The sequence below is a fragment of the Tiliqua scincoides genome, chromosome 8 (assembly GCF_035046505.1).
Source record: "Tiliqua scincoides isolate rTilSci1 chromosome 8, rTilSci1.hap2, whole genome shotgun sequence".
In the NCBI taxonomy this organism is placed as follows: Eukaryota; Metazoa; Chordata; class Lepidosauria; order Squamata; family Scincidae; genus Tiliqua; species Tiliqua scincoides.
The window spans coordinates 43,241,329-43,261,041 of NC_089828.1; the positions used below are offsets into that span (position 1 = coordinate 43,241,329).

The 19,713-nt window shown below is 46.6% G+C and overlaps 1 protein-coding gene across 1 annotated transcript in view; it reads right to left on the reverse strand.

Annotated features, from left to right (window-relative positions):
- The window catches only part of FCHO1 (FCH and mu domain containing endocytic adaptor 1), a 54,173-nt gene that overhangs the window by 24,727 nt on the left and 9,733 nt on the right, over window positions 1-19,713 (reverse strand). Inside the window, exons 2-6 of the mRNA XM_066634997.1 lie at window positions 19,527-19,603; window positions 15,301-15,371; window positions 3,873-3,964; window positions 1,635-1,709; window positions 1,196-1,337 (exon numbers count right to left, since the gene is read on the reverse strand). Of these exons, the coding sequence (XP_066491094.1) occupies window positions 1,196-1,337; window positions 1,635-1,709; window positions 3,873-3,964; window positions 15,301-15,327 (336 nt within the window). The 5' untranslated portion in view covers window positions 15,328-15,371; window positions 19,527-19,603. The remainder of the gene's footprint in view (window positions 1-1,195; window positions 1,338-1,634; window positions 1,710-3,872; window positions 3,965-15,300; window positions 15,372-19,526; window positions 19,604-19,713) is intronic.

Consider the following 19,713-nt stretch of genomic DNA (forward strand, 5'->3'; position numbering starts at 1 on the left):
GTAACAGTTTCCAAAGCTACACCCCAGTGGTTCTCAAACGTTTTCAACTGGCAGCTCCCTGACCTACTGGGTCATTGGCCGCGGCTCCTCATTAGGGCTAAAATCCTATACAGTGGTTCTTAATTAGCACCAGAATGACAATCTGACGGGACTCACTGGAAGTGATGTCACTAACCTGGAAGTGCTGTCATGGCCAGAAGTGACATCATCAATTTAGGTTTCAAACCTAAGCCATGATCAGTCAAAGGTCCCATTAGCATCACACGGAATTCAAGCATTCCTGCTCAGATGTCAAAGCAGTCTTGGATCCTTCTCCAACCACACAGCTCTCCGGCCGTTCCAGCATTCCATCTTCCCACCTATTCAGGGCAAAGCACCAGGCCTCTCTCCCACCAGGAGCCCACTCTGCCCAGCAGCCCTTGTATTCTCAGCTCTGTACTTTCAATGGTGGCTGAGCTAGGTGCTACACGACCCACTTGAAATTGGCTCATCACCTACTTAGTGGGTCCCGATCCACAGAGAAATGCTGTTATACATTGTATAGTGTGGCTCGTTTTTTGCAAGGATTCCGTGGCTCCCTTGGCTGGTTTACGTGGCTCCCCAGGGAGCCACAGCTCACAGTTTGGGAACCACTGCTACACCCTATATTACACAGATATCCCATCTATTACGGAACTCATTTCCCAAAGTGCATGTCATGCCATGCTGACGTGACACGCATTTTGGGAAACACAGTGTGATGCCACCAAAGACGTGGGCAGTGCGCATGACCCAGAAGCGACTTCTGGGTAGTCCATATTTTTACCCTGCCATTCTGGGGTGGGCCAGGACCAAGGGAGGGGGTCTCGCGACCCATAAATGGCTTCCGGTAGCGCAGAAGACTGCACTACAAATGGCACAATTTTGTGGTGCGAAGGTAGGGAAGGCTATTTACTTACTGATTTTTACTTTTTAAAACATTTTTAAAAGGGGACCCCAGTATAGTAAAATTGCAGATGCCAAACTTGCAGATAAGGCTGGTTCACTGTATAACACTCTTTGGAAAAGTGCTACCCTTCGTTGAGCTCTCTGAAGTACTTTACAGTGCTTTGCCCCTCCCCTCATGTCACACCAAAATCTGCCTCCAACCTCAGCCTCCAAAATCTGGCTGAGGTGCCAAAAGAGCCCCACTCCACAGCGTCCAGGTTCCACTCACCCTTTTGTGTGCTCGCAGCTGCTCATCTCCATAGCGGCTGATCTCCTTGATCAAGTCCTGCAGCTTCTTCACCAGCTCTGCGTGACACAGTGCCAGCTTGTCAGAAGAGATGCGGAAGACTTCCCACAGTGGCGCAAAACTCCTGGGGACAAGGGGGGAGGCACAGTATGGAAACGGTTTGCAATACCTTTCACTTTGCATTTTCTTCTGTGGCATCTGTTCTCAAAACCCTTTCCTTGAAGATTCTGGCGCATTCCTTTTGCTCCCCTCTTCCTACTGTAACTAAGCCTAAACATGTGTAACTGAATTAACTGCTTAATTGCATTAACTGACTGAAGGAGGAGAGCAAAAACAAATGGGGGCAGAGAATGTTCTTAGCCCATGGAATGATGAGCAGGAGTAGGTTCCTTTGAACTGGAGACTCTCATTGCCTACTCACCCCAGCTGGGTGCTGTTGCCAGCCATCTTGGACATCTTGATCATGGATTTGGCATAGGTCTCTTCAACAGTTGCCCTCCAAAAAAACAATGGGAACAGGTGTTAAATCAGACGGGCAGACTATGACCTCCAATGCACACAAGAGAGGGCCTCTGTATTGAACGATCACTATCATATTCTAGAAGCACAAAAAAATTTGGAAAGGACCTTGGATGACCATGGATCATCTAGTCCCATGCCCTGTGGATTGCAAGCAACTGCTACAGTATCCCTAGCACTTGGCTGTCCAGCCCCTGCTTATAAACCTCCAATGAGAAAGAGATAGAGCCCACTATGGCATGAGAATAAGCCTTCCCCTTTTTCTACATGACAGCCTTCATATTCTTGAAGACATATCTCCCCTTAGTCTTCTCTTCACAAGGATAAAAATAACAAGGTTCTTTAACCATTCTTTATAGGACTCCCACACCTAGTGCTAGTCTTAAGCCAATGTGACCAAACTGGGCCCCCACCAGCCCGCTGAATAGATTGCCCACTGCCACAGCTGGAATCTCGGTATCCTGAGGCCAGCGGGGTGAGCAGAGTGTCTTCTGTGAGTCATGGAGAGGGCTGAGGGGCTGGGCCGCTCTGGATTCAGAATTCAGCAGGCATTTCCAATATGTCTTCAGGGTTCACTCTGGAAGCCTAAAGGCTAGAGGCTTTAAAAGCACAGACTATATATACTAAATAGCACCTTATATAAAATTCTGCTGAGTGGCTGAAAAATCACAACACACATACACATCTCCCCTCGGAAACTGATGTGGAAAAATTCCTGGGATCAGGAAAATACCACTGCTCCCTCTAGTGATCATCAGAGAAAATCCAGGAGCATTGCCTTCAGTCCTGCCAGGACTTGGGGGAGAGATCATGGCATATGTGACGGCAAGAGATTTGTGGTGAGGATCTCCCGCATCATGACTGGTTTAACTGGAAGCACCCTTGTGAAGAACAAACCCTCCAGTCCCCAGAACCTTCCCATCTATGTCTTGCCATCTGCACCGCCTATTGTGGTGGAGAAAAGAGCGATAATGAAATAAAAACATATACTTCTAATTTTCATAAAAAATAAAAAAACTTGAAACTGCAAAAAAAAAAAATCAAACAGTTTTATTTATTATTTAATGTGGGGGTGCATATGTAATGACTGTGGCTGCATCTGCTGACACTATACCACCTATATCACCCACCTAGTAGATTTTAAAGCAATCATAATTTATAATTATAATGTAAATGTTGAATTAAAACATGTAACACCACTTTCTGCATTTCTAACTGTTGGAAAAAATCAAACTCTGTGGAAAAAATAAAACTGTTTTCAACTATCTCTACCCATCAGACAGGATGGTAGAGATAGTACCCATCAGTAGGTACTACTGATAGTAGGATGGTACCCATCAGACAGGGTGATGCTTAGATAACACCCAGGCTTGAATATCCCAGGGCATTGTCTAAGGGAGCAAGGTGCCACCAAGGCAGAAACTAAGCAGGTCTCAGCCTGGAAATCCCATGTAAGCCCTTCTGCATACCATGATGGAAGAAAGGCAAAATATAGTCTGCCTTCGGAAACTTTAGCTCCTTCAGGTGCCAGACTGCAAACGTAGACTTTCCACAGTGAATATATTTCTTCAAAGTAGGGATCTCCACTAGCATCCAGTTTGTTTCTGAGGGCAACTCAAAGTGCTAGACTGGAACTATCAAATCCTAAACTAGTATTTGGGCATTTAAAGGACGATCTTCTCCCATATGAATCTGTATCAAAATGAGATCTTCATCTAAAGTACTTCCCTATAAATCTCCACCTTAGGAGCTTAGACAAGTGGCTATGGGAGAGAGGGCCTTTTCTGTGCTGGCTGCCTGTTTAGAAGCAGTCTTCCCCTTGGACTAACACCCGAAATCTTGCCTCATCTGCCAATAGCATTGTCTAGGGCAGAGGTCTCCAAACTGGAAACTGCTGAATCCCGAAAAAGCCCTCCCTGTCCCATTTCTTTCAAGCTGATCTGGGCACAGGGATGTAGAACATTAAGCACCGCTCACGGTGGGGGGGGGGGCTGGCTTTTTCCAAACCCTGGATCCAGCCCACGGGCCAGGATATGGAGAGCCCTAGTCTATTAACCAAGGTTTTGTAATGCTGCGGATACAACTGGCCAGAGGAAATGCAAACTCCAAGGTTGTTATCCCTACACCCACTGATCTTTACCTCTCGCGAACAAAGTCTGCCAACTCCTTGACAGAGATCTGCCCATGCTTCATGTTTTGATACAGGACGTCAAAACCATGGTTCTTCTCTCCCTGTGGGTGGGAAGCAATGATACCAAATGAGAATGCCATGTATATATGAACACACAATGCAACCTTATACAGAGTCAGACCCTTACTGGTAATAGCTCCCCAGGGTTTTAGCAGAGGAGGATCTGAGCCCTTTAACTGGAGAGGCTGCCAAGGACTGAATCTGGATTTTTTGCATGCAAATACTACAGCCCCATTTCCTCTGAAAGGCAACAGCTCGCTTTCTGAGTCCTTGCACAAAAGGCCCTTTCCCAGTACAAGAGCCTTTTCTGAAAAGGAGATTAAACATTTCTAAATCTGATTTATTGTAGTTTTCATTTTGCATATACACTGTATATCATGTTGCAACAATACCTAATAATGATTCTTAACTTTGGTTCACAGTGCTTTGGGAACATGTAAAGTGATTCAGATGCATTACCTCGATGCAGGCCTTACAACAGTCCTGTGAGGCAAGTGCTGTTATCGCCATATTTCAGCTGGAAAGACTGAGGTTCAGAAAGAGTGGCTTGCTGAGGCCACCTAACGGCAAGATTTAATTCAGGGAAAGACTGAGCTGTGAACCAGGGTGTCCGCTACTATACTATCCTAGCTGCCAGGTGCCCATCCCGCAGTAGGGCAGTGTTCTTCAGCCTTGGGGTTGGGACCCTAATGGGACGGCAAAGTCTCAGTTCTGAGTTCATGGCAACTTCCAGGAATGAAAAAGGTTGAAGATTGGACTAGAGCAGGGGTGCCCAAACCCCGGCCCAGGGGCCACTTGCGGCCCTCGGAGGCTCCCAATCAGGCCCGCAGGGACCCCCAAGTCTCCAATGAGCCTCTAGCCCTCCAAAGACTTGCTGGAGCCCGTGCTAGCCCGATGCAGCTGTTCTCAGCAAGAGGACAACTGTTTGACCTCTCACTTGAGCTGTGGGATGAGGGCTCCTTCCACTACTTGTTTCATGTCTGTGATGCAGCAGCGGCAGCAAAGGAAAGGCTGGCCTTGCCTTGTGCAAGGCTTTTTATAGGCCTTGAGCTACTGCAAGACCTTCATTCATTCATAGAAGTTCCATCTCTAATATATTCATTTATGTAAATTTATTCAAATTTTAAATGGTAAATTAATTCTTTTTTCCCCGGCCCCTGACACAGTGTCAGAGAGATGATGTGGCCCTCCTGCCAAAATGTTTGGACACCCCTGGACTAGAGCACTATCAGCTAAGGGGGGGGGGGAAGACATCCCCTGCTCAGATTCATAGCAATTGTGCTGAAACAGCTTTCACTAGTGCCAGGCTTCATGGTGACTTTTTTCTGCTCTCTCTACTAAGAATATTTGGTTACAATGAACAGTGATACATTACAAGGGTGAGGAGTGGGTGGATAGGGCCCTGGGAGGAATGCGGGATTGACTGTGGAGTCCCCAGTCTCATACTTTATTTATTGGGCTCATGGTACAAAAAAGGGATGAAGACCCCTGCTGTATGCAGTTAGGGCTGGCTGTGCTGAGCCACGGGCATTGCTCAATTGATAGAAATGATGAACCTTCTTTCACCATAAGCTCTCAAAGAAGCATGCATTTAAAGCATTCTGATACTTTTTCTGATAAGTTTAAAAAAAAACAGATCACAAGTCTACAAAAATGAAGACAAAAAACCAAAGGGGTAGTAGCTGTTGCAGCAAAGCTAGAACCTACAGTTCCCCTGAGGGCTGGGGATAAGAATAGGCCCTCGGTTTGGCTGTACTGTCGTAAGAGGCAACTGAACAGCCACCGGGTAGATGGGACTCGTCAGCCTGGGAAGGCAGCTCATCTGAGAGAAGGAAAACTCTGATGCCAAACCTCCACTGCCTTGTGGCTACATCCAGTTATGGAAAAGGCTTCAGGAGTCAACCTCAAGGCAAAATCCGGAGCCGGAGTCCCTGAGGCAGTTCATGGCTGAACACAGTCACGTTCTGGCAACTCCTGCGACGTCGCTGGAACCAACCGTATTGGCTTCTGCCTTTCCATTGGACCATTTCAGCGATGTAGAGATGGGGGATTTGCTGCATGGGTAACAGTCTATCCTCCATACCTACTTTACCCAGGCTTCGCGCACTGGAGAGGACACTCTGTTCCAGAACACTATTCAGAGCGTGATACCATAGTCTTCCGAGACTGAAGGATGCCAACAAGAAGAGAACCTACAGTGCAATTCTAAGCATATCTACTCAGAAGTAATTTCCATTATGTTCAGTGGGGCTTACTCTCAGGAAAGTGTGGCTAGGATTACAGCCTGAGTCTTGTATTGTTTCTTGAGACAAAGTTCACAAAAGCTTCTGTCACAGTTAAATGTTCTGACTTTAAGGTGACAAATGACTCCTTCCCCCACCCCCACTTTAAGTGCATTCTTTTCCAAATCTGATCTGAGCTCTAAAAAAATGTCTCATTCAGTGGGAGGAGAAGTGTGTGTAATCTCCCCCCCTTCCTGACTCATCTGCCATTGGCTTCCTCCCAAGACCTGTTTGGGGAGCATCCCAACTGTTGCTGAGGATGGCACGGGATGAACAGCTGCCAGCCTCTCTCTCTCCCAGAGTGGTACAGAAATGACTCTCCTACTTGTTTACGCAGCAACTGGCACCGGGTGGCATGGAAGCAAATAGTTTTGTTTATGACAGGGAGGGGAACTGGCAAAGGGACATTAACAGGGTGAACCCAGCAGGGAGTCATAAATCACCAGAAGGAACTGGCACAGCCTTATTGGAGCCTGAACTTTGCATGGACAGTCAGTCTCGCGGCTATGTAAAGCTCCTCTGGGCATGCACAGAGTACAAGTTCAGGTGCTGCTGAGCATCAAGGACAGCATTTTCCTTCTTTTCATTTACACCAGGGGTCTCCAAACTATGGCCTGGAGGCCACATCCAGCCTGCCACAAGACTGTACCCAGCCTGCAGCAATTTAAAATATTCAACATTTTTACTCATTATATATAATTTATCCATTTAAGCTCAGGATTGGTTGGTTGGCAACCTTCAGTCTCGAAAGACTATGGTATAAGCCTACAGCGCCCAGTATTCCCAGGCGGTCTCCCATCCAAGTACTAACCAGGCCTGACTCTGCTTAGCTTCCGAGATCAGACGAGATTGGGCACGTGCAGGATTGTTTCTTTGTAATTGTCACATTTCTCTTTCGTTCTGAATCATATCACGCTGATTACAAAAAAATCCAAGTAAAACTCATTCATTCATTCAAATTTCATTAATTCACTTATAAAACTGATTTTTTTCAGCCCAAGGAAATTTGTAAAATATACGATGTGGCCCTCATACTGAAAATTTTGGAGACCCTGATCTACAGATAAGGCAAAAATCCTTGGTGAATGTCATCTAGACAAAAATCTGTTTCATTATAATAGTCATAGGCAGGGCATAAAGGCAACAGACTTCTTCTGGGGATGGGATGGGGGGTGGTGGAATTGTGCACTGTTCGGCAGTGACTGCCCTGAACTCTCTATGGCAGTGGTCTACAATCTTTTTCATGCCCCAACCCTAACAAACAAATAAAATATAGGACTGGGGACCCACCATTGGTCCCGTCCCCTTTATGGGATCCTATTTATCCACACACTGCCCCACTGCCGCCTACACCCTGCCCCTGTTACGCCCTCCCAGCAATGTTCATTGTAACCAAATATTTTTTATTAAAAAGAGCAGAAAAAGTTACCAGGGAGCCTGACACTAGTGAAAGCTATTCCAGCACAATTGCTATGAACCTGAGCGGGACTAGGGCACACCTGCCTGGTACCTGAAAAGTTGCAGCAGATGCCTCCTCCTTTTTCTGGTGGTGCTCTAATCCAGTAGCCTTCAACCTTTTCCATTCCTGTAAATTGCTGTGACCTCAGAACCGAGGTTTTGTGACCCCACTGTGGTCCTGACCCCAAGGTAGAAAACTGGCATACAGTATATAGATAAAAAGCCAAGCAGAACATCTGTTTGAAATGTTGTAAATGCTTTCAGCAATCTTAATTTTCAACTTATGCAGATCAACCTGGGGAGGGAATAATTCAGGAAATCCAAATCTCTCTGAAGAGTAGAGCTGCAGAAGATGGCTTCCCTCCCAATCCCTCCAACTTCACACATGTGGTGGGGGGTGGGGGTGGAAGAGAGGTCAACAGCAGCATCAGGACCAGCTAGCTTCTCCTGCATCCCCAAACTCTGGCTGGTTGCTAAACAACTCAGGGCAACAAGCCAAGTCTCCAGCCACCCACCATTTTCACCCTGCCTCTTCATAGGGTGAACATCAGAGCTGTTTTGATGGAAATGTGAACCAGTCTGAGGTCTAAAAGTAGTTCTCCCCAACTGGTTTATTTTGAGAGATGGTAGTAATTTTGGAACGTTTAATTTATCTCCACACTGTTGCAGCTTTCAAAGACTCAGGGTGCACAAGGAACTGTAAGTCAAGCGCTGAAAAAAATAAATCTTGAGATTTAAAAGGTTCAAGCAAACAGAATAAATTATGCAGACCAAAACCAGGCTTATTTACAAGCCTTAGCTCAGCTAGACTGCAAGGTTTTGATTTCAATTCCTTATCATTTTCTTGTCCTTTGACATGTTTTGAGAGATGAAGAAATGGGTCAGGGTGGGATGGGAAAGGTTGCAAAGAGATGGAATGATGGAGTGAATATGAAGCACTGTGGACATTCGACAGAGCAATTGTTCTCACACTTTTAGCACTGGGACCCACTTTTTAGAATGAGAAACTGTCAGGACCCACTGGAAGTGAAGTCATGACCGGAAGTGACATCATCCAGCAGGAAAGCTTTAACAATCCTTGGTTGCAATCCTACCCACACTTACCCAGGAGTAAGTCCCATTGACTATCATTGTTAAAAGAATATACATAGTAGCTTGTGACAGACCTGTACTTTTAGCATTTCCCCAAATGCAGTCACATCCCATGATAGCATCAAGTCTAATATATTAAAAATAAAATATTGAAATGAATGGGGACCCACCTGAAATTGGCTCGCGACCCACCTAGTGGGTCCCAAGTCACAGTTTGAGAAACAGTGCGATAGAGTATTCCCCTCCTCAAATTCTTAGAAGCCATCCTGAGCCTCTTCTCTCTTTTTTCTAACTCTTTGGCAGGACCCAGTGATGATGATGATGATTTTAGCCACAATCATGAAAAATTGATTTTTTATTTAAAACACACACACTTTCACATTTCTGTATAGATGGGAGACTAGTGCAAAAATGTTATTACAATTCTGACAATTTCAAAAATCAATTAAATTGAAGTTTATGTTTTGAACTCAACTGAATGGAAGCAACAACAAAGATTCTTACGGCATTTTCAAGCACATTTATTATTTTTATTTATTTTTCACATTTTTATACTACGCTTCCTCCAAGGAGCTCAGGGTGGTATACATACGTACTTCCTCCCCTCCTTTTGTCCTCACAACAAGCCTGTGAAGTAGGTGAGGTTGAGAATAGGTGACTGGCCTAAGATCACCCAAGAAGCTTCATGGCTGAGCAGGGATTTGAACCTGGATCTTCCAGGTCTAAGTCCAACTCCCAAACCACTATGCAAGCCTCTTTTATTGTAGGATGCCCCCAGCAATCTGGCATAGGCACTGATCATAAGAGCTGCCTAGAGGCCCACTGTGCCTGCTTGCTCCCAGAAGTATCAGGCAGTGGTACTGGCCACAAACTCAGAAAGATCCAAAACTGAAGAGGCACCAGAAGGGCCTGGAGACAAGAGAAGACTTTTCCTGAACATGAAGGTTCTATTTAGCTACCACTGGTAAAAGCTGTTGAATGAATTCTTTGTCTTAAGACACAAAAAGCCCTGCTGGATGAGACTGAAGGTCAATCTAGTCCAACATCCTGTTTGCAGCAGCAGATTGCCAGTTGCCTCTGGAAAGCCTGCAAAAGCAGGGCAAAAAAGCAACAGTACAAAATTATGCACAGGAAGGATAGAGTGGATAGAGAGATGCTCTTTTCCCTCTCACACAACACCAGAACCAGGGGACATCCACTAAAATTGAGTGTTGGGAGAGATGGGACTGACAAAAGAAAATATTTCTTTACTCAGCGTGCGGTTGGTCTGTGGAACTCCTTGCCACAGCATGTGGTGATGGCATCTGGCCTAGATGCCTTTAAAAGTGGATTGGACAAATTTCTGGAGGAAAAACCCATTACGCTTTACAGGCCAAGTTGTGTATGTGCAACCTCCTGATTTTAGAAATGGGTTATATCAGAATGCCAGATGCAAGGGAGGGCACCAGGATGCAGGTCACTTGCTGTCCTGTGTGCTCCCTGGGGCATTTGGTGGGCCACTGTGAGATACAGGAAGTTGGACTAGATGGGCCTATGGCTTGATCCAGCAGGGCTGTTCTTATGTTCTTATGATGTGGCCCTCATACTGAAAAGTTTAGAGACCTCTGGTCTAACGCCTGTTAACATTCCTCTCCTCTTGCATGAATCTACTTTGGATTAGAATCTAAAAACATGCTTGCTGGATCAGACCCATGTGAGTTGCAGTAGGCCAGTACTCTGTTTCCAGTGCTCTAGTGCAGGGGTGTCCAAACTTTTTGGCAGGAGGGCCACATCATCTCTCTGACATTGTGTCAGGGGCCAGGAAAAAAAAGAATTAATTTACATTTCAAATTTGGATAAATTTACATAAATGAATATATTAGAGATGGAACACCTTATGAATGAATGAAGGTCTTGCAATAGCTCAACCCCTATAAAAGGCCTTGCACAAAGCAAGGCCAGCCTTTCTTTTGCTGCCGCTGTTGCATCACAGACATGAAACAACAAGCAGTGGAGGGAACCCTCATCCCACAGCTCACGCAAGAGGCTGAACAGTCACCCTAATACTGAGAGCAGTTGCATCAGGACAGCATGAACTCCATCAAGTCTCCAGAGGGCCAGAGGCTCATTGGAGACTGAGGGCTCCCTGTGGGTCAGATTAGGAGTCCTTGAGGGTGGCAAGTGGCACCCGGGCCGGGGTTTGGGCACCCCTGCTCTAGTGAAAGCCACATAGGAGGACATGAAGCAATAGCTCTTACTGCTTGTCCCCCGGCACCTGTCTGACCCTTGGGGGGTGGGTAAATCTGCTGCCACTATCAAGTCTCCATTTTCAACCCTCTCTCCAGCCTGATGTTATCCTAATGGATGTTACGTTGACATGCCTCAGTACTGGAGCCAATGCTGGAAAAGAGGGGTGCCAAATGTCGTGTCCCCCCGTTCTCCCCCCCCCCCCACAGATGATCAGAGCACTGGCTCAAGTTGTCTGCTGGAGCCCAGGTAGGCAAATACCTCTTTAGCTCTTATCTTACCAAGACAGGTGATGTTCTTTTTGCGATGTAGCAAACAGAATAAGGTTTATTAAAAGAAAAATAGGCAGAGCTCAAAGTAGGGGAAAGAACTTGTGGTCAGAGGCAATACAAAGGAAATCAAAAGCAGTTTCTAAGTACATATTCCCTGCCCTAAGTAGTCCACTTAAGCAGGAAGCAGCATAGAGAGGCGGATCACCTTAAGGAATGTGACTCTGCTCTCAGAACAAACATATGCAACACAGACCAGCTTTGTTCCCTCTTGAAGCTGGACATGGGGTTCGGTTTTGGCTAGTCCTGGCAAAACTAGCCCAACCCCAGAACTTCCCTTAAGTTGTGGTCAGGTGGAATGAAAGGTGTCATTCTTGCCCCTTGTTTGGAAAGCACAGGTGCTAGGCAGGTTGCTATGCCCCCTGGTTCCTGGCCAGGTTGCTATGCTCCTGGATGGGACATCTAAAGACATTACCAAGCCCTCTGGTCTGGGCAGGAAGACAAGAGGGGTAAAGAGTCCATAATGGAGGAATTGAACCACGCCAGGCCTGAGCCAGGCCAGTGCCATTTTAAACACAGTCTATAGTTTTAACAAAGGGGAAAGCTGCCTACTCACCCTAGGGAGCTTTTCTCCTTGGTCTAATAGTTGGGTGGTATTCCTGATCAAGATTGGAACTGCAGCAGGGGCAAAAGTCCCATGTCTCTTCCCCCCCCCCCACTGTGGCCCCAATCCAGATCACCTGTGCGTGCTATTTGGCTAAGAAGATGCAAGCATGTGGCTGCACAGCAGGTTTTTTAAAGTAATATAGCTTGAGCTTAAAGGAGGTTAGGGTAGAGCTTTTAACAATTGTGCTTGGTGCGTAGAAAGTAGGTACAACACAGGTTTTTCTCCCTCTCTCATGCTGCTAGAACGGGTGGGGGTCGTCATCCAATGAAGTTGATTGGTGGGGGATTCAGGAAAGATAAAAGGAAGTTTTGTCTTTGCACAGCGCATAATTAATTTGTAGGATTTGCTGCCACAAGATGTGGTTTGACCACCGGATTAGGCAACTTTAAAGAATGAATATATAAGTTGAAGGAGAAAAAAAAATAGATCAATGGCAATTATCTATGACAGTGGTTCCCAAACACTTTAGCACTGCGACTCACTTTTTAAAACGACACTCTGTCAGGACCCACCTAGCTTTATGAGACTGAAAAAAGTTTCACCTTACCAGCTGCTCAAGCCTCTGTTTTTATCCTTTTTACTATGGGGGTGGGGAGAACCACCTTGTTGAGCTCCAGGTTCATAGAATTTGGACCATTCTGGTGGTCTTGCATTATCCTTTGCCTGCTCATCTACAAGAGCCAGGGCATGTCTGCCTACTCACAAGTAAACATGCATGTGTGGCTTCAGTTTCACTTTCCATATGGCTCAATAATTTTCTTTGTCAGCTATCAGCTTGTCAGTTTCACAACCCACCAAAAATCAGGTTGCAACCCATTAGCGGGTCCCACCCACAGTTTGGGAACCGCTGCTCTAGTCCTTCCCAGCACCATGGGAATTTTGCCTGATTTTTATAAGACTAACTTGGACCTGGTCGCTGCCTTTAGCTCCCACTGTACTGCCCTCATTCTTGGCCTCCTGAGCTGCTTTTGAAGGCTGTTTGAGCTCCACCCACTACCTGTCCCACCCCTCACTCTCTAATCCAGCCCTACTGGATCTTAAGGGCCCTCACTCAAGTATCCACCTGCTTCTCCTGGTGCTTTCCCTCTTGGGAGCACTTCCCAACCCCCTTGCCAAACATGGGGGTCACCCTGTGACCACTGGTAATAGTGGGGGTCTCCCCTCCAGAGGCTCGGCTAGGGTGAGAGGAGAAATGCTGGGCTCTGCTGGGCATCCAAAAAAGTGTGCTGGTGCCATCAAGCTTGCTCCCAGTTTGGCAGCAGTTGAAATCCCCTGAAGGTCCTTGGCCAGAGCCATCCTATATCCTCCACACCCTCCCCATCACCAACCAGCAAGTCCAGACCCAGACATCAGTGCATCCCTTTACAGAATATTAAAAATACCAATGAATGAAAAAAGGCACAAATGAGAGTGTTAATGAGAAGTGATCTGAAGCTGCCTCCCTTTGTTCTCTGCTCTACGGTATTCCCCAAGGAGAAGTGTTGTGTTACTGATGGAAGCAGAACTCGAAGCAAACACTCATAAAAAGGGAAACAAACAGACAAAAAAACTTTGTCACTTGGCCATCAATGCCAACCCTTTCCCGTTGCTATTGGAGATGCATTGCTTAGCTACCACCCAAAGCCCTCCTCCATAGAAAAGTGAGTAACCCAGAGGAGCCACAGGCATCAGAGATTGCTTGGCAGTGTGGGTGGGAAGGAGTCATGATGTGGGGGCACTAGAGAGAAGAGGAAGGGGACAGACACCCACACGTGCTCCACCACTCCACACACAGACCTATAAAAGAAGCAAGTCAGGCTTTGAAACCTCATGGCTGGACAGGCAGGGCTAACCAGTTAGCCACCTTTGTTACTGCCTCTGTTTCACTGCAGTCACTATAACAAAACGCCAGCCAGGATGACTGTTTGTGTCAGTATATGCCGTATTTCCCCAAAAATAAGACACTGTCTTATTTTGGGGGGGGGCTCAAAAAGTCACACTAGGTCTTATTTTCGGGGTAGGTCTTATTTTTTTTTTTTAATGTACAACAATCCACAGTCATTCATGTACAAAAATATACCTTACAAAAATATCTGCACACAGGAGGATGCCTGCCTGCCTGTCTACTCAGAAGTCAGTCCCTTTATAGTTAATGGGACTTACTCCCTGGAAAGTGTGGAGAGCCTCAGAGCCCGGTAGGCAGGGTTGCCTCACTTGCTGCTTCCCACCTCAGCTCCTCCTCAGTGTCCTCTGCCCAAGGCAGCACAGCAGGCGCTTTCTAGGTGGCGGGCTCGGGAGTGCAGTGTTCCTGGACACGTTGTCCACCTGCCCCCCCCGCCCAAGGACCCCTTCCGCCCCGCCCCCCCCCCATCCTGGCCCTGATCACATCCAGGTCTTATATTCGGGGTAGGTCTTACATTTCAGCAATTCTAAAAAACCGCACTAGGCCTTATGTTTGGGGAAACACGATAGTATCACACTGGTACACTGATAGTATATTAACACTGACACATTTGTGCATTTACTTGTGTGTAGGGGACTTTGCCGTGGCTCTTACTGAAGGCCAGGTAAAAGGGAATGCAAGGTCACCAGAATGGTCCTAATGAAATGAACATGGAGCTCAAAAAACGCTCCAGAAGGTGGTGCCCCTCCCCCCCACCATAGTAAAAAGGTTAAAAACAGGCTTGAACAGCTGGTAAAGTGAAACTTTATTTCATTTATTTATTTTTGGTCTCATAAAGCTAAGTAGGTCCCCAAAGAGTGTTATTTTAAAAAAAATGGGTCCCAGTGCTAAAAAATTTGGGAGCCACCACGTTAAACTATTTGCAAATGACAATTCAGGAGCTGTTAATTTTCTCTTTCTTTCTTTCTTTCTTTCTTTCTTTCTTTCTTTCTTTCTTTCTTTCTGGTTTTACTGGGCAATCTTGCACTGATCTGATACCATGTCAGTCATTTTACCATGCCAGTCGTGTCAGATACCATGTCAGATTTACATGATACCATGTCAGTCGTGTCAGATACCATGTCAGTCAATGTTCCATGAATGAATGAAGGAACGTAAACAGATTTTAAAAAGCACAAAAAAGGAGGGGGGGAGAATCCATCTATTCACCACTCAAATGCCTGGAAGTGCATTATTTAGATGTGAACATTGTATCATCATGAAAATCTGCCTTGGTTGCTAACAACACACACACACACACACACACACACACACACACACACACACACACACACACACACACACACACACACACACACACACACGTGCGCGCACACACACACACACGTCCTGAAACTGGCAAATGAATTAGAATGGGGGAAGGAAGAAAGGCAAAGTGTGTGTGTGTGTGGGGGGGGGGAAATACTCATTACATCTCTCCTCCCTACATGAGCATTCTTACCCAAAAGTGGTCAGCAAAATAAGACATCTTGATGCAGGATGGGAAACGGCCACAGTTCAGCTCTTAGAACACTAAAAACAAACAAAAGTTTGGAGTTAGATCAGTCCATTCAACCAGGAAGGCATTCAGACATGCAAACATAGAATGACTTGGAGCACCAATTTGTGAGATTTAACAGGTCTTAGAAGGGCAGGTAGGGCCACAGGGATAAGGTTGGGGGAACTCTGATCCCCAGCCAACCCTCCTAGGCTAGGAGACCAAGGCAACCCTCAGCCTATGCTTTGTCCATGTCCATTAACTCCCTGTCACTCTGTACAGCAACGTCAAGGTCCCAGTGCACAAGAAGGCTAGTCTGTCATGACTCTCTCTTCTTACTCCCTGCTTCCTCTGCTCCTCTCCTGGAACTGGAAAAGGCACAGAAGAGAGCCACCAAAAATGATTAGTGGGCTGGGGTACCTCCCTTCAAAGGAAAGGCTACAGTATTTGGGGCTGTTCAGTATAGAATCAAGGTGCCCAAGAGGGGACATGATTGAGACATACAAAATCATGCATGGGATGGATAGAGGGGTGTTATTATCCCTTCTCAGAACCCGGGGGGGGGGGGAATCAACTAAAATGGAGTGGTGGGATAGCTAGAACAGGCAAAAGGAATGTTTTTAACCCGCCGTGCAATTAATCTGTGGAACACCTTGCCACAGGATGTGCTGTTGGCATCTGGCCTAGATGCCTTCAAAAGGGGATTGGAAAGATTTCTGGAGGAAAGGTCCATCACAGGTTACAAGCTATGATGGATGGATGCACCCTCCTGGTTCTAGAAGCAGGCTACCTCAGAACGCCAGAAGCAAGGAAGTGGCAACAGGATGCAGGAGTCGTCTTGTCTTGTGTGCTTCCTGAGGCATCTGGTGGACCACTGTGAGATGCAGGAAGCTGGACTAGATGGGCCTTTGGGCCTGATCCAGCAGGGCTCCTCCTATTTTCACCTCCCATCAGCCTTGTTTGTTCCCTACTCCTGCATTCTGCCACCACACAGCTCAGGGAAACGGCATCCCCCTCCCTAACAAGTCATTTTGCTCACTTAAAGGCCCACTTCAATATCAACACAAAACCTTCTTTGCATTAACCCAAACATGCCTAATCAAATCCACCAGATCACTTTTCCCTTCTTACACATCCCTCCTTATTTATTCACTGACGCCTCCTTCCCTCTTCTGGTCTATCAGAGGGAAAGTATAAGTCAGTTGGGGCAGTGATGCAGATGCTCCTGTACAGAACCCAGCACACAATGGGACTACAGCAAGAGAGGCAGGTTCAACCCAGGAAGACCCACATGGGAAAAGTTCCAGTATGGATGGACTTCCTCCTTAGTTGAGAAGCATCACAACCAGGTTTTCTCATGGGACTGGTGGTGTTTATACAGGTACGGGGTGGGTAAATGAGAGGCCCCATATCTCTGTGTAGAGCAGTGGCTCCCCACCTGTGGTCCCAAGGTCTAAAAAAAAAATGATTGCCTTTGATCACTTCCAATGCCTCACTGAGTGCTCCCCAACAGACCACCAGAGAGGGTGAAGAATGAACAGCCCGTAGCCAGAGCCAGCACTTCCAGCATCTTGCCGAGTCCTCCCCCACAGATGATCATATTTAATTGTGATTATGGGGCAAGGGGTGGTGAGTGTCCATGATGATTCCAATTTTTGCCTCAGGGATTTGCAGGCTCCTAAAGGCTATTGTCGAGCCTGCGCTTTGCATGCAGAGGGTTCCTGGTTCAATCCCCGGCAGCCCCAGTTTAGAAAGGCTGGGAAAGGGCCTCTTCCTGCCTAAGAACCAGAAGCCACCACAGAAGCTCTTTCTCAACAACATTCTCCACCAACCCCAACCCTCTGCCACTTCCAGGCCAACCCATACCAGCAATAATGACTGCCAGAGCCAGAGACGTGAGTCAGTACAAAAGATCCATTTGGACATCAGGAAGATATTCTTGATAGTAAGAGCAGTTTGGCAGTGGGATAGATTGCCAAGGGAGGTGGTGGGTTCTCCCTCACTGGAGATCTTCAAGTAAGGCTTGGCAGGCAGATGCCAAGATGCTCTGGAGATGCTCTAGAGAATTTCCTACTCCAGGCAGCACACTGGAGAAGATGACCTTGTGGTTCCTTTCCAACTCTATGAATCTACGAACCATCTGCAGATGCAAAAAAGCAAAGCTGCCCATTTTTTAATTTTGCTAATATTTTTCCACCCCTATTAGCCTTCAGATACAATTGAATTACAATTAAACGCTAGTAAGAATTTTTTTTTTTTTTAATAAGGGGGGAAGACACCTCAAGCTAAGGGTTTTTAAGAGCACTCTGGGAATGGCAAATGGGCACATTTCCTGCTAGGCCAGGACTCAGTAGAGGGGAAAAGGGAATCTAGCCAGGAGATGTCGCTGGGATCTGGAACCAGAGAAGGCACTGAATAATAAATCACCCACTGGCCAGAGGAAAGTGCCACCCTGGGCAGAGGACAGACATGCAGAGAAGGGTGAAACAAGACTCCCAGGGAGGAAAGACACCTCTTCTCTGTTTCAACCAACTGCATTTCACTCTTCTCCAAAGATAAGGGAGAGCCCCTCGTAATCCCACCACATCACCACTGAGCTGCTCATCCTTTTGCCTCCTCACCCTCAATCTTCTCCCAGTGCTCAGACTTCAGTGTCCTAGTCTCTCCAGCCTATTCTGCCCCTCCACATATGGGGGCTGGGAAGGGGGCCTAGGAGCCCTTGACTCCCGCACTCAATCGCTCAATCCACAGGTATCCAGCTCAAATCATTTCAATAGTTAGTTTTAAATTTTTAAGTAACTGGACTGGGGCAGGGGCCCCAACCTGCTCCTGCAGTGCTAGCTTTCTACCTGCAAGGCATTTCTTATGCCAGTGGTTCTCACACATTTAGCACCAGGACCCACCAGAAGTGATGTCATGACCGGAAGTGACATAATCAAAGCAGGAAAATTTTTAACAAGCCTAGGCTGCAATCCTACCCACACTTACCCAGCAGTAAGCTACATTGACTATCATTGTTAAAAGAATACACATAGTAGCTTGTTAAAAGTACAGGTCTGTCACATTTCCCCAAATGCAGTCACAAACCAGGGTAGCATTAAGTCTAATATATTAAAAAATATTGAAATGAATGGGAACCCACCTGAAACTGGCTCCTGACCCACAGTTTGAGAAACACTGTCTTATGCAAAAGAGTTCACATCGCCACCCTGCACATATGTAAGCACCTGCAGTCTGAAGTGGTTCAGTCCACTCTATAATCCCATTCTGCTGCATTCATAGCCCCAGGCCCAAATGTAGCTGGCTGGCAAAAGGAGGGGGGCACAATTCCATTACACACCTCTGAATTCAGGGTGGAGAAAAACACCCCTATAAAATAACCTGCTTCCAAAAGGCATCTAGAATTTTCCGAATGGGCCATAAGTGGAACCTTAGTCTCCATTTATTTCCTTCTGTAACTAAGCATAAACTTGGGTAGCTGAAGCAATCACATATTCTCCTCCTGCCTACCCTTGCCACTAATCTCTCCTCTCCCTTTGCTGTTTCCCTTGTGTCAATCAATTAAAAGTCCTTTACCACTGAGAGGAGGATCAGATTCAGCTCAGCTACACTGGGCTGCTAAGACATCTTCCTGCCAACCAAAACACCCTTCTCCAGGGAACCAAAGGGTCCTGACTCCTTGCTGCCCCTTGACACACCTTTTCTTTAATTTTAAAAAGTTTTTCCCCTTGATCTGAGCACCATCACAATCAGAAAGCACCGAACAGACATCCTGCCCACAATCCAGTGCTTCACACTGCCCACCCCATGAACACTAGACACAAAAAAAACAGGAAATGAAAGCATGCAAAAGAACAGCAGTATCTGTTTGTGTTTTTGCATTCTGTTGGCAGACTGGGGTTAACGTTGGGAGCGGGAAGAGGAAATCTGTTAGCATCAGTGGATCCCCAACCAAGACCTCAAGATGCACCATGCCAGCTGCCCTCCCAACCCAGAGACAAAAATGGAACAAGGCAGCTCTGGCCAGGCTGTGAAACTAGACCACATCCTCTCCCCTCACCCTGCAAAGCTGCAAAAGACAAGGCAGGCATCCTGGCTTAATACATCCTGCTTTGACTTCTAGCTGCTGCTTCCCTTTCCACTGCCCAGTTCAGGAGGAGGGTCAGGGTGGGGGCACTTGGGCAACTTACCCAATAGAAGCAGCTTTGCCGTTCCCACTGGCTCATGCTCTCAGCTACAATCAGGAGGAAGGAGCAGGGGAATCCCTCTGAGGAAGATGCAGAGAAAACGCATGTCAGCAAAAGGCACGTGGAAGGAGGCAGGTGATCAGAACTCAGTTCCTGCAGGAAGTCAGTTCCTTCTCATGTTAGTTGTTCT